The sequence below is a fragment of the Nicotiana tabacum genome, chromosome 7 (genome assembly GCF_000715075.1).
Source record: "Nicotiana tabacum cultivar K326 chromosome 7, ASM71507v2, whole genome shotgun sequence".
NCBI classification, from domain to species: domain Eukaryota; kingdom Viridiplantae; phylum Streptophyta; class Magnoliopsida; order Solanales; family Solanaceae; genus Nicotiana; species Nicotiana tabacum.
This window is the reverse complement of record NC_134086.1, coordinates 172455059-172468637: the sequence shown is the minus strand read 5'-3', so window position 1 is coordinate 172468637 and position 13579 is coordinate 172455059. Positions and strand designations below refer to the sequence as shown.

The window sequence follows — 13579 nt, the reverse complement described above, 5'->3', positions numbered from 1 at the left end:
GTTACTCGGTTTTGAGTCTTTTGACCGTTAATCAGAAAAGGTTGTGAATAAAATAAAGGGAAGAAATTCCAACTTTAAATTAATTAAAGTCTGAGTATTTTGACAGACGAACTTGTTAGCGTGTTTCTAAGAAGGCAGGCAAAACACACATATAATATGTGAAAAACTAAAATTTTAATACAGATCCACCGGCCACAGTTCTTAATGACTTCTCTGTAGAAAGGATTATTAATATATTATTACTAGTAAATTACTTTAGAAGTGGAATTATAAAATTATAAAGAAACGAGAAGTTTTAATTTCGAATAATTATTTAACGACGGGAGAAAAGCAACTACTATATTTTAATAAAGCATAGAACTTTTAGGTAGCAGAAATCTTAAGCATGATTAAATTAAGAAGTCTCGTAATCGTAAATAGCATGGGCCAGGATGCAGGTGTGCATCCATTATGATCTTATGATTTCTCTTATCCAATTATTTAGAACAAATGGTGTTGCTTAGATGATCAGCACCCGCATCAACAATCCTAAAGTCATGGGTTTGAATTACCAAATGAGCAATAGCTCAGAATCAAAGGGGAACCAAGGAGGGAATAAATAAATAATTATTTAGTAGGAACTATTTTAGACAGTTATTAAATATGACGATATTAAATAATATTTTAAAGGATGGGGATTAGACTATTCCTAAATAGTAGGGGTGTACAAAGGAAACCGACAAACCGCATCAACCCGATAATTTGAGTCAAATCGAGAAAAAAAAACCGACTATAATTTGGTTTGATTTGGTTTGGTATTGGGAAAAAAAACCAGACCATAATTGGTTTGGTTTTAACCAAAGAAAGTCAAACCGAAACCAAACCAACCCGACATTACATATATAGAAATTTTAGATATATTTAATATATAAATATATTTATTGTGATGTAATTTATAATATTTCTTAAAAAAATTCATAATTTTATCTTTTAAGGTATTATTTCAAGGTTGGACTTAGAACTTTTGAATGTTCCAATAAGTTTTATAACCATTAATATTAGTAGTAAATTAAATAATGCTAACAAAAGCCCAAACCAAAATCAGATCAATACTAATGCTAACAAAAGACATTCAATTCAATACTACGAATGAGAATGTATTGAATATCTATTTTTTGTTTTGCAATAATTTTGGATAAAAATGCATAACCTATTTTTGTTTTTTCTTTAGCGTTAGTCATGTAATTAATACTCCCTTATTAGTCTACTTATTTTAACACGACTTAGTACTTTTAAATTATGTTTATTTTTATTATGGCTTTTTAACTAGCAATATTTATATTACATAATTTTATTGTCTTTATTGTTGAATATTTTAGGATAATGCCATGACACATCTCATATTTTATATTATTTTCTTGGAAAATACTTTATATAGTTGCATCTTACTAGGATTAAAGAAATATTTTGAGCACAAGTTATATGTTTTGTTCTACAAAGATTTTACCGGAAAAAAACCCGAGAAAAACCGAAAAATCCGAAAATCCGAGAAAACTCAAGAAAAACCGAGATTGAAAAACCTGAGTTTTATTGGTTTGGTTTGGTCTTTAGATTTAATAACCCGACACAATTGGTTTGGTTTGGTAATTATAAAACCCGAACCAACCCGACCTATGTACACCGCTACTCGCTACTATCACCAAGAAAAGTTGAATGTTTAGCCACCATAGCCTTTTGTGTTAAAGCATAGAAGTGCATGCTACTGGCGACTTGCACATTCATATATATATATATATATATATATATATATATATATATATATATATATATATATATATATATATATATATATATGTGTGTGTGTGTGTGTGTGTGTGTGTGTGTGTGTGTGGCAAAACCACGATTTTCACTAAAGAAATTTAAAATATAAAAATTTGAATACATGAGGTTCACACTTCGCAGAGTGATATTCAGAGAAATTGATTTAAAGAGTGAAGTCGAAACACTTTCTCAATCATTTGGATCACACCGAGTAAGATTTGCGATAAACATGCGTATAAAAAACATATTCCCTCGGTTTATTTTTGACTTGTCCACTGTATTAAAAATATTTTTTTATTTTTACTTGTTCATTTTAATAAATCAAGAGAAAAATAATTTTCTTTTCCTATTTTATTTTTATCATTAATTACTCATTCCGCAAATTATTTCTCAAAACTTCTTGAAATGCTATAATTATAAAATACATACTATAATTATTATTTCTTAAAAGATATGTAAAATTAAAAGTGGACAACTAAAAATAAACGGAGAGAATACGTACGAAAAAGTGAAAGCGTCATTTTGAAGTTAGTGGCAGGTGGGGATAGCTATGTGCTTTTATTTTGTTTGCTTTTATCCAACCAGATTATGCAAGGAGTATAATAAATATAATATGCAACTCTTTTGTTTATACTATCAACTATCGTCGTTGCTTCCTTTCCCACACAATGCGTATGCACCTCTAGCTTCCTTTTCTTCTCTTTTTTTTTTTTTTTTTTATATATCTTGAGGGGGATGTGGTGTGTATTTGTCTGGTTTATGATCACTTATTTGTAATTTTTTTCTTTTTGACTTTTTATTCTGTTTTTAGTTTCTAGGTCTTTCTTTTCTTTTCTTTTTTTGGTGGAATTTTTTTTATGGCCCATTGGCTCTGTTTATTTCGTTGAAAAACTTGTATGAATGGAGAACTTTTTAATGAAACCCTAATTATGTGTAATGTTTTTTATTACGAAAAAGAATAGATAAAACGAACTCATATAGTGAATCAGACTACATTAGAATTGAGAAAAATAGACAAAACTTGTTATATTTTTGTTCCTCTTTTTTTTCTCTCCATATAAAGGGTGGGTAATTAGGAAGCTAAAGTTAGCTGAGTTTTCATTTAATTTTGCTATAGACAAATTATTTCTCCGACCATATCCATGAAGTGTGTAACTGCAACACAGTTTACCGCTACTTCGACATGTTAAATGGGTCGACCCGACCTGCACCCAAATACGTTGACTCTTGTCCCGTGGGTCTTTAACCGGACCGATCCGATTCACTTTCTTATAGGGGACGATCCGGATTTGACCCATTAATCAAAATATGTTGATCCGACCCGGACCCGTAACCCGTAACCCCTTAACCCCCAGGCTCTAATGGGCCGAATTCAATTTAATTAAAAAAAAGCTAAAAACTAATAAATGATAAAAATTTCAAACTTTATACATATATACGAACTTGAAATTACTATATGTCCTTGAAGCTAATTAGAATAAAATTGAAAGAAACCCGATACTTTATTAATATTAAAAGTTGAGAAACATATGGAATTCGATAACTAATAGTCTAAAACATATGAAATTCGACTATTTCGACAAAACGTCTCATAGTGTTTGGTACTATATTCTTTCTTCAATGTTTGGATTTAATTTTTTTTCACTTGTCTGAATATATATATATAAGCTGGTCTGGGCCGGTTGACCCGTGGGTCTGCTACCGGTTCGGGCCCGGTCCGGTTCAGTGGGTCAAAATATTATAGCCCGGTTCAGTGGGGAGTATAATGAGAGCATGGCGAGCTAAGTCGATGAACCTGGTCTCATACTGTGTAACAGTCATGGAATCCTGCTGGAGGTGCTCGAACTGCCTCCAATAAGCCTCTCGCTGAGTAACGAGGAGAAACTTCTCCAGAAATTGCTATGTGAACTGCTCCCAAGTCTGGCGATCCAGCTAGTCTCGCTAAACAATAATCCCTCCACCAAGTCTTGGCGGATCCAGACAAGCGAAATATAGCAAAATCGACCCCGTTGCTTAGCTCTGATACCAACTTGTCACGACCCGAAATTTCCCACCCTCGGGAGTCGTGATGGCGCCTACTAATGGGAGCTAGGCAACCCAAACCTTAACTATTTGCTACACTTTCATTTTTGCTTCTTTTTAACAAACACAAGTCGATAATATGATAAAGTGGAATTTTAAATAAATAAGCAGAAGTCAACAATTATATATCTTAAGACTACGTCTATTACAACCTTTAAAACCTCCAATACCCAAAACCTGGTGTCACAGTGTCACAGACTGTCTAAGAGTTACTACATACAAGGTCTGAAGAAATACAATACACTGTTTCTGAACAAAAGGAAATGAAACAGGAAATAGAGATAGAGGGAGACGCCAGGGCCTGCGGACGCCTGCAGGTCTACCTTGGGTCTCCGAGTGGACTGAAGGAAGCCCTTCAACTACTGTCCGAAAACTGCTCCTGGATCTGCACACAGTGCAGAGTGTAGTATCAGCACAACCGACCCCATGTGCTGGTAAGTATCTAGCCTAACCTCGGCGAAGTAGTGACGAGCCTAGGACCAGACTACCAAATAAACCTGTGTAGTTCATATATATATATATATATATACAGCAGAAAAGAAATATAGAAATAACCAGTCAATGTGGGAGGGGGAAATGTGTTGTGGGGGCGACAATAGTTCCGAATAGATAGGCATCAAGTAAGGAAAGAACGACATAACTAGAATATCAACGAAGAAGCAGAAATCAACAATTGCACGGCATCACCCTTCGTGCTTTTACTCTCAGCCTCAGCCTCACCAAAGCAGTTATATAATAAAAATGTGCACGGCCTCACCCTTTGTGCTTTTACTCTCGTCCTCACCCAAACAATCATGTAATCAGAATGTGCACGCATCACCTTCGTGCTTTTACTCTCTTTTCTCAACATATAATCAATAGAATCGGCACGGAATGGTACGTCGTGCGGTACGGCATCACCCTTCGTGCTTTTACACTCTTTCCTCACAATAACAGATAATGCACGGCATCACCCTTCGTGCTTTAACACTCTTCCTCACCCAAACAACAATCACAAACAAAGGGGCAAGGGAATAAACAAAATAATAATAAAAATCTCGGCAAGGGAACACGATTAAATAATTAAATCCCGGCAAGGGAACAACATCAATAATCTTAACATCCCGGCAAGGGAGATAATTAACAAAGCAACAATATCCCGGCAAGGGAACAATTTAATAACTCCTTCTCAATTTTACTTCACAATTCACTTCACAACTCGAGCCAATGCTCTAGAGGTTCTATTATCACTTATTCTTTCACAACTCATTTCACAACTAGAGCCAATGCTCTAGAAGTTCAATTGTCACTTGTACTTTCACAATTTCACTATATAACTTACTCCTCAATGTTCATAGGTCACAATTCTTTCCACAAGCTTTATACAACAATTAGGAATCTTCACCAAGGCATGAATAATACAACGAAATCATGAAAACCACAACATAAGACCCACGGTCATGCTTGACACCAATGTACAGATACTCGTCACCATGCCTATACGTCGTACTTGACAAGAAGGAAATAGCAAATAGGACACAACTCCTAATCCCTCAAGCTAAGGTTAGACCAAACACTTACCTCGATACAACGAACACAATTCAAGCCTCAACTACCGCTTTACCTCTTATTTCCACTACCAACTCGCTTGTATCTAGCCATAATTTGCTTAACGATATCAATAAATGCTAAATGGATCAATTCTAATGCATGAAAATAGGTTTTATAAAGATTTTTCCAAAAAGTCAAAAATCGACCATGGGCCCGCTTGGTCCAAACCCGAAATTCGACCAAAACCCGATTACCCATTTCCCCCCGAGCCCGAATATATAATTGGTTATGGAATTTGACCTCAATTTGAGGTCTAAATCCCAAAATTTTAATATTCTTAGGTTTTACCCAAAATTCCCAATTCCACCATGAAAATAATTGATTTGAAGTTGAAATCATGTTAAAAGATGTTAATGATTGAAGAAAACTAGTTAAAAATGACTTACAATTGATTTGGAGAAGAAAGGTTGTTTGAAAAATTGCCTCTTATGTTTTTGGGGTTTTGAAAAATGGAAATAACTGAAAATCCCGTCTATTTATACGCCTCTCAGACACCCCTGTGCGAACCGCACAAAATGGACTGCAGCCGCACAGGCCTTCCTGAGGTACTGCGGTCTAGTGCCCTGTGCGGACCACACGAAATGGATCGCGGTCGCACAGGTCTCCACCGCGGATCGCAAGAAATCGAGCGCGACCGCGAAGGCTTGGCCTTGCTCACCGCGGACCGCACAAATCCCACCGCGGCCGCGAAGCTTCCACCGCGGACCGCGAGACCTAGCTTCAGAGACCTGCAACTTCTATGTATCTGCAACTTTTTCCTAAGTGTAAAAACATCCTGAAACTCACCCGAGCCCTCGGGGCTCTAAACCAAATGTCATACTAACTCAAAAACATCATATGTACTTACTCGTATAATCAAATCATCAAAATAACCTCATGAACATCAAATTAAATTCCGAGATCAATGAAATTTTCTCAAAATTTCTTTAAACAAATTTTTTGCAATTTAAGTCCGAATCATGTCACATGACATCCGTTTTTCACCAAATTCCACAGAAATGTCTTAAATCATATGTAAGACCTGTACCGGGTGCCGAAACCAAAATGCGGGCCCGATACCATCATGTTCTAATCAAATTTCATTTCAAATTTCTTTAAACAAATTCCAGAAAATAATTTCCTTTAAAAATTCATTTCTCGGGCTTGGGACCTCTGAATTCGATTTCGGCATACGCCCAAGTCCCATATTTTCCTACGGACCCTCCGGGACCGTCAAATCACGGGTCCGCGTCTGTTTATCCAAAACATTGATCGAAGTCAAATTAGCTCATTTTATAATCAAAACTTATCATTTTTCACAGATTATCATGTTTAAGCTTTTCGGCTAAGCGCCTGAACTGTGCACGTAAATTGAGGTGACTCTAAATGAGGTTCTCAAGGCCTCAATATACGGAAGTTTTGTTTTAAAACAAGTGATGACCTTTTAGGTCATCATAAGTAAAGACTTTTTTGTTAGCAGAGATGCAGTCTAAGCTGTCCTCTTGTCCTTATCTTATCTCCTCATATGTTTGTTATGATCACATATCCCCTACCTATAAAGCTTCCTTGGCTGCTTACTCAGCAGTCTTTGAGCCTTCATCCTATGCTAAAGCATGCAAAGATCCTCTCTGGGTTGATGCTATGAAGGCAGAAATAGCAACACTTGATGAAAACCAAACTTAGACCATAGTTGACTTGCCTCAGGACAAATCTCACATTGGTTGCAAATGGGTATTCAAGGTGAAATACAAATCAAATGGAGAGGTTGAACGATATAAAGTCAGGTTTGTAGCAAAAGGCTATAGTCAAGAGGAAGGATTGGACTATAAAGAGACATTCTCTCCTGTGGCCAAAATGGTTACAGTAAGGTCTGTAGTGGCTCTAGCAGCAGCTTCTCACTAGTACATATTTCAGATGGATGTGCATAATGCATTTCTCTAAGGGGATCTTTCTGAAGAAGTCTTTATGCAAATTCCAGATGGCTTTTCAAGCCAGGAGGAGTATCAGAAGGTATACAAGCTGAACAAGTCCTAGTATGGGCTCAAACAAGATCCTAGACATTGGAACTTGAAGTTAACATAAGCTCTGTTAGATATGGTGTTCAAACAATCTCATTATGACTATTCTCTCTTTACACAACAAAAAGGATCAAATCTGGTGGTCATACTTGTCTATGTGGATGATCTCCTAGTAACAGGAACTAACTTGAAGCTGATTGAGCAAGTGGGAAAGGACTTACAAGTCAGATTCAAAATGAAAGACCTTAGGGAACTAAAATACTTCTTGGGCATTGAATTTTCTAGATGAGAAAAAGGAATTCAAATTCACCAAAGAAAGTATGCCCTTGAACTAGTTTCTGAACTAGGTTTGTCAAGTGAAAAGGCAGTAACTACTCTACTAGAGTTCAGTCACAAGCTAACCTCTATGGAATTTGATAAGGTTATTACCAAGAATGGTAGTGACAATGACAATGAACTTGAAGACAGAAGGAAATATCAGAGAATAGTAGGCAGACTATTGTACTTAACCATGACTAGGCCTGACATAGTCTTTGTGGTTCAAGTACTAGTCAGTTCATGCATGCTCTTAAACAGTCTCACATGACTGCAGTAATGAGAGTCATCAGGTATATAAAGAGAACTCCAGGTCTAGGTCTGTTCATGCCAGCAGATGGAAATTTGAAGTTAACTGCCTATTGTGATTCAGACTAGGGTGCTTGTGTGAAAACAAGCTAAGTAACTGGTTATGTGATCAAGTTTGGAGAAGCTTTAATATCATGGAAATCAAAGAACCAAGGAACAGTCTCAGGAAGCTTAGTTGGAGCAGAATTCAGAAGCATGGCCACAACAGTAGCAGAAGCTACATGGCTAACAGGACTATTCAGAGAGCTTAACATTGAGGTTGAAGTTCTAATACACCTTTTCTATGATAGCAGAGTTGCTATTCAAATTGCAGCTCATCCCATCTTTCATGAAAGGATAAAGCATATTGACATAGGCTGTCACTTTGTGAGAGGGAAAATTTAGGAAGGTCTGATTCAAACGGAGAAAATTGGAACCAAAGAACAACTTGCAGATGTGGTGACAAAGGGCCTATGTAGTCCACAACATGATTACTTAGTGAGCAAGCTGGGAATGAAGAACTTGTTTTTATCCCTCAGCTTGAGGGGGAGTGTAGAGAACTCTAGGTGTATAGGTGTACAACTGTAATGAGCTGTAATTAACAGCTGTAATTAAATTAAGATACTTAGGTTGTTAGTTGTATAAGTAGTAGTTAGTTAGTTAGTTATACTACGGTACAGATTTCATTTTCACTGTTCTTCTAATGGAACCTCGCTTCTTCTTCTCTCTTCTCTCCGATAGCTTCTGTGTTTGAACTCGTTAAACTCTATAGCTGAGCTCTTCAACAATTTATGTATCTGCAAATCATAATATATGAATGCATAACAAATGGTTATAATAATGTTATGCAGTGAATAATAACTTAGGATTACTTTAAGAGTTTTTTGCCTTAATTGGTTATTTTTAGTTGTGTATTGCATGATATACATGTACTCTATTTAACATGTCATCCTATATAAAATAATATACAGATTCTCATATGATCTAGCCATGGGTGGATCCAACCCTTCGATATCGGGTTCCGTTGAATTGCTTTTGTCGTGGAGTACAAATTGATGTGTATTTCATTACAATTGTAATAATTAATAGATGTGAACCCATAACTTTAAACAAAATTAAAGATAATAGATTAAATGTTAAAAATCTTAAATATTAAACTCATAGTATTTAAATCCTAGATCCGCCTCTAAATCTAGCCCTATTGCTAATACGGAATTTGATAAGACAAACAAATGTTTTATTAAGTTATGTGATAATTTTTTTGTCCAACTACCCAGACATGATTTGAATTCATCTAATATAACATAAAATAAGAACTTTCTTCGAACAAGGAAAGAAAGACAAATAAACATAAATAAGATGAAAATAAAGGTAAGCACTTTGGAAATTCATCAGTGTGTTCTCACACACTAACTTTTTGACTTGGGTTAACCGATAGTCTTTCTTTAAGTAATTTGGCTCCTTTTTTCTTTTACTTTTTGACGGGAAGTTGCACTCACACTCCTTTTATTCTAACACACTTCCTTTGATCCTATTTTTTTTTTTTTTTTTTATATTGTACTTCTTTAAGTTTAGAAAGTCCGAATTTTCATAGATTTCAAGAGTACAAACTTCATTTTAACTAACTGAATTATTATGATGTGATGTTTTATTCATATATACTATTTGAAACTTTATAACCCTTAATATTCATGTTTAGTTAATAACCCGGCATAAATAAATTTTGTTTACGAAATATATATAATCCACCTTAAAAGGCTCCCAATCCATTATTTGTGCCTTCAATCAAGGATGTAAAAAATTGCAATTCAACTTCTCAATATACAAGAATAGGTTTTTAGGAGTAAAGTAACAGATTACGAGTAATAGCATTTAAGTTAATCACCCATGGGTATAGACAAGAAAGCAGTTATAGGAAAAAGGTCATATATGCCAGTGAACTATGCGAATTAGGACAGATATGCCCGTCGTTAACAGTTTCGCACAGATATGTCCAATCCGTTCAATACTTGCTCATTTATGCCCTTAGTTTAACGGAACCACTATTCTGTCTTTCTTAAATAATTAATAACCAGACCTAACTAAAATCTGCTGACCCGATCCATTAGGACCTGACCCACCCTTATTTCAAATATATTTTTTGATATAAAATTTTTGTTTGATTGAGAAATTGTGTGATAATCATATTTATTTATTTGAGTAATTTGATAATCGATTTTTTTTTGTTATACATCATTTCGGGAAGTAATCCTACTAAAAGTAGTACTAATTGATATTTATTAATTATATTAATAATATAATATTCGAATTCGTTTGTGCTTTCTTCAATCGTTTTGCCATCTATTTTTATTTTTCTCAGTAGTGCTTGTTATGAAATAATATTTGTTATGAAATAATTAATTAATAAAAATGGAAAAGAAGCACCACTGTTTTAACAATTTATTAATTATTTCATATCAAATTTGTAATGAAAAAAGTAATCCAATAAACTAATAATCAATCATATAATGATCACTTATTTAGACAACAAAAAAACGGATCCATCAGGTTAAGTTATAGTGAACATGGAGTTATTTGTATTTGTATTGATGAAAAATACAAATAGATTGTGAGAAAAATAAAAGTAGAAGGTAAAATGATCGAAGAAAGCACAAACTAATTAAAATAATAAATAAATATGAAGTACTACTTTTAGTAGGATTACTTTCCGAAATGATGTATAATAAAAAAAAGATTAATTATTAAATTACTCAAATAAATAAATATGATTATCACACGATTTCTCATTCAAACAAAAATAATATATCAAAAATATCTTTAAAATAAGGTTGGGTCGGGTCCTAATGGATCGTGTCAGCAGATTTTAGTTGGGTCCGGTTATTAATTATTTAAGAAAGACAAAATAGTGATTCCGTTAAACTAACGACATGAATGAGCAAGTATTGGACAGATTGGGCATATATGTGCCAAACTATTAACGACGGACATATCTGTCCTAATTCGCATAATTCACTGGCATATATGACCATTTCCGTTTAAAATTTAATGGGTTCAATAATAAAAATTTTAAAATGTTAAACCCATAAAATTAAATTTTAGATTCACCTCTTGCTACGGGTCAATAATAAAGACAGAAGCTTCATTTAAAGACTGACTACTAACATAATAGTAGGTAGAAAAACACTAATTGCAAACGAGAACTATTTATGTATCTGCAAATCATAATATATGAATGAATAACAAATGGTTATAATAATGTTATGCGATGAATAATAACCTAGGATTACTTTAAGAGTTTTTTGCCTTAATTGGTTATTTTTAGTCGTGTATTGCATGATATACATGTACTCTTATTTTACTTGTCATCCTATATAAAATAATATACAGATTATCGTATGATCTAGCCATGGGTGGATCCAGTCCTTCGATATGGGGTTCAATTGAATCCAGTGCTTTTGTCTTGGTGTATAAATTTATGTGTAAAATTCATTACAATTGTAACAATTATTAAATGTGAACCCATACTTAAACAAAATTAAAAATAATAGATTAAATACTAAAAACCTTAAATATTAAACCTAAAGAATTTAAATCCTAGACATGATTTGTGATAATTTTTTTGTCCAACTACCCAGACATGATTTGATTTCACCTGATATAACATAAAATACGAACTAGGAAAGAAAGACAAATAAACATAAATAAGATAGAAAATAAAGGTAAGCAGTTTGGAAATTCATCCACACTAACTTTTTGACTTGGGTTGACCCATAGTCTTTCTTTAAGTAATTTGACTCCTTTTTCCTTTTACTTTTTGACGGCAAGTTCCACTCGCACTCCTTTTATTCTAAACACACTTCCTTTGATACTATTTTGATTTTTTTATTTTACTTCTTTAAGTTTAGAACGTCCCAACTTCCATAGATTTCAAGAGTTCAAACTTCATTTAGCTAACTGAATTATTATGATGTGATGTTTTCTAATGGGATATTTTTTATTCTTATACACTATTTGAAACTTTATTATCCAAATTTTACTCGTCAAAGAACCTTCTTTATATATTTCGAAAACAGGAAGGAAAAAAAAACTTATAATTCAAATTTATTTAGTAAAACAAATGGATTGAAGAATCAAATTAATGATGGAAGTGATCAATTAGAAACTCCATTTTGGTCTAAAAATTAGACTACTTGTTGCTGTAACTCTCCTTGAACTTGTGCTTGAGCTTTGAGCAAGTCGATTTGAGCTTGTACTTTAGCCAATTGACATTGTACGTGGTAGATTTCTTCATGTAAAAGAGTAACGATACCAACACAACCATAAACTGGATCCTTAATTCTGCAATATGCCTCTAAGTACAATGAGTCTGCTACATCTGCTCGTTGATGCTCTTGTACTTGCTGAAATTTTACACAGAACAATAAAATTAATTTCTATGACAGTCTTTGACATATTAATTTACATAGTTAAGCCACTACTTTTTACAATAATTTTTTTAAAAGAAGTATAGTAGTAGTAGTAGTAGTACATGCTCAAACTTTCGAAAGATGAATAAATAAGTTAAACAGTACTTCTTTTTATAGTTCTTAATTGTTACTTATCATTTGAAGGAGCTAGGAATAAAGATTTTTTTTTAAAAGTAACCAGATAAAATGATTGTTGGAATATATATAATTTTACACAGAGATGATGAACGATTGAATGAGATATAAATATACAAAATAATATCTTGTATGTACAAATATACCTAAACATATTTGAAACAAGAAAAATAAACTAGATTTTTGTAGGATTAATATATATACCTGGAGCATCTTTCCAACATTGCTAGCACCATAGACTTTATGAACATAAGAAAATCTTTGAGGATTATTTGGAGGAAAATATGGCAAAAATATACAATTGGAAGGGCATCTTCTTCTTAATTGCTTGCAAGCTGCACAACGTGAGGAAGTCATTTTCTTTTCAAATATTTTTTTTATATTGGAAAGAGAGGAAAATTTATCAAAACAAGGTACAAAGATTTTGTGAATCTTTTGTTTATGAAGAAGAAAATCTAAGCAGAGATCTTAGATACATTATACTTCAATTAAGATTCAAGATAGTGTATTTAAAATAAATAAAAAAACTATTAACGGCTATGCTTGTTTTTGAAAATTTGGTATTGTAAGGAAGGTTACCAGTACTTCAAATCAGCCATTCAGTGATTGAGCTAAACTTGGAAATAATGAAATTTAAATTTTTCTAATCATTTTTCTGTTTTTTTCTCTCTTCTTGTAAAGAATTTCTTTTGACAAAGTTCAAAGGAATATAATAATCTCAATGCGATGAATATAGTAAATGAATCATCATTAAGAGTGGATTGGATTCACTTTAACATGATCTCCTAACGAGACACTTCCAGTCACGTGTGAAGCAGTGTGTGGAGTCAAGTTAACTAACTGTAGTTAGTAGGATGGTTAATAGGTTGTTTATAGTTAATTAGAGTTAGACACAAATAATTAGTT

At 33.5% G+C, this 13579-nt stretch overlaps 2 protein-coding genes across 2 annotated transcripts; one reads left to right on the top strand and one right to left on the bottom strand.

Moving 5' to 3' along the window:
- Nucleotides 1-6933: 6933 nt before the first annotated feature.
- Nucleotides 6934-8477, top strand: LOC142162430 (uncharacterized). Its single transcript, XM_075218781.1, has 5 exons — nucleotides 6934-7083; nucleotides 7192-7319; nucleotides 7430-7461; nucleotides 7598-7692; nucleotides 8208-8477. Exons 1-5 carry the CDS (start codon nucleotides 6934-6936, stop codon nucleotides 8475-8477), a joined length of 675 nt encoding a protein of 224 aa, XP_075074882.1.
- A 3776-nt stretch (nucleotides 8478-12253) lies between these two features.
- LOC107779475 (LOB domain-containing protein 23-like) lies at nucleotides 12254-13030 on the bottom strand. The gene is made up of 2 exons (XM_016599921.1): nucleotides 12878-13030; nucleotides 12254-12472 (listed from the first exon to the last, which is right to left on the bottom strand). The coding sequence occupies exons 1-2, from the start codon at nucleotides 13028-13030 to the stop codon at nucleotides 12254-12256; spliced, it is 372 nt and encodes a 123-aa protein (XP_016455407.1).
- Between the last annotated feature and the right edge of the window lie 549 nt (nucleotides 13031-13579).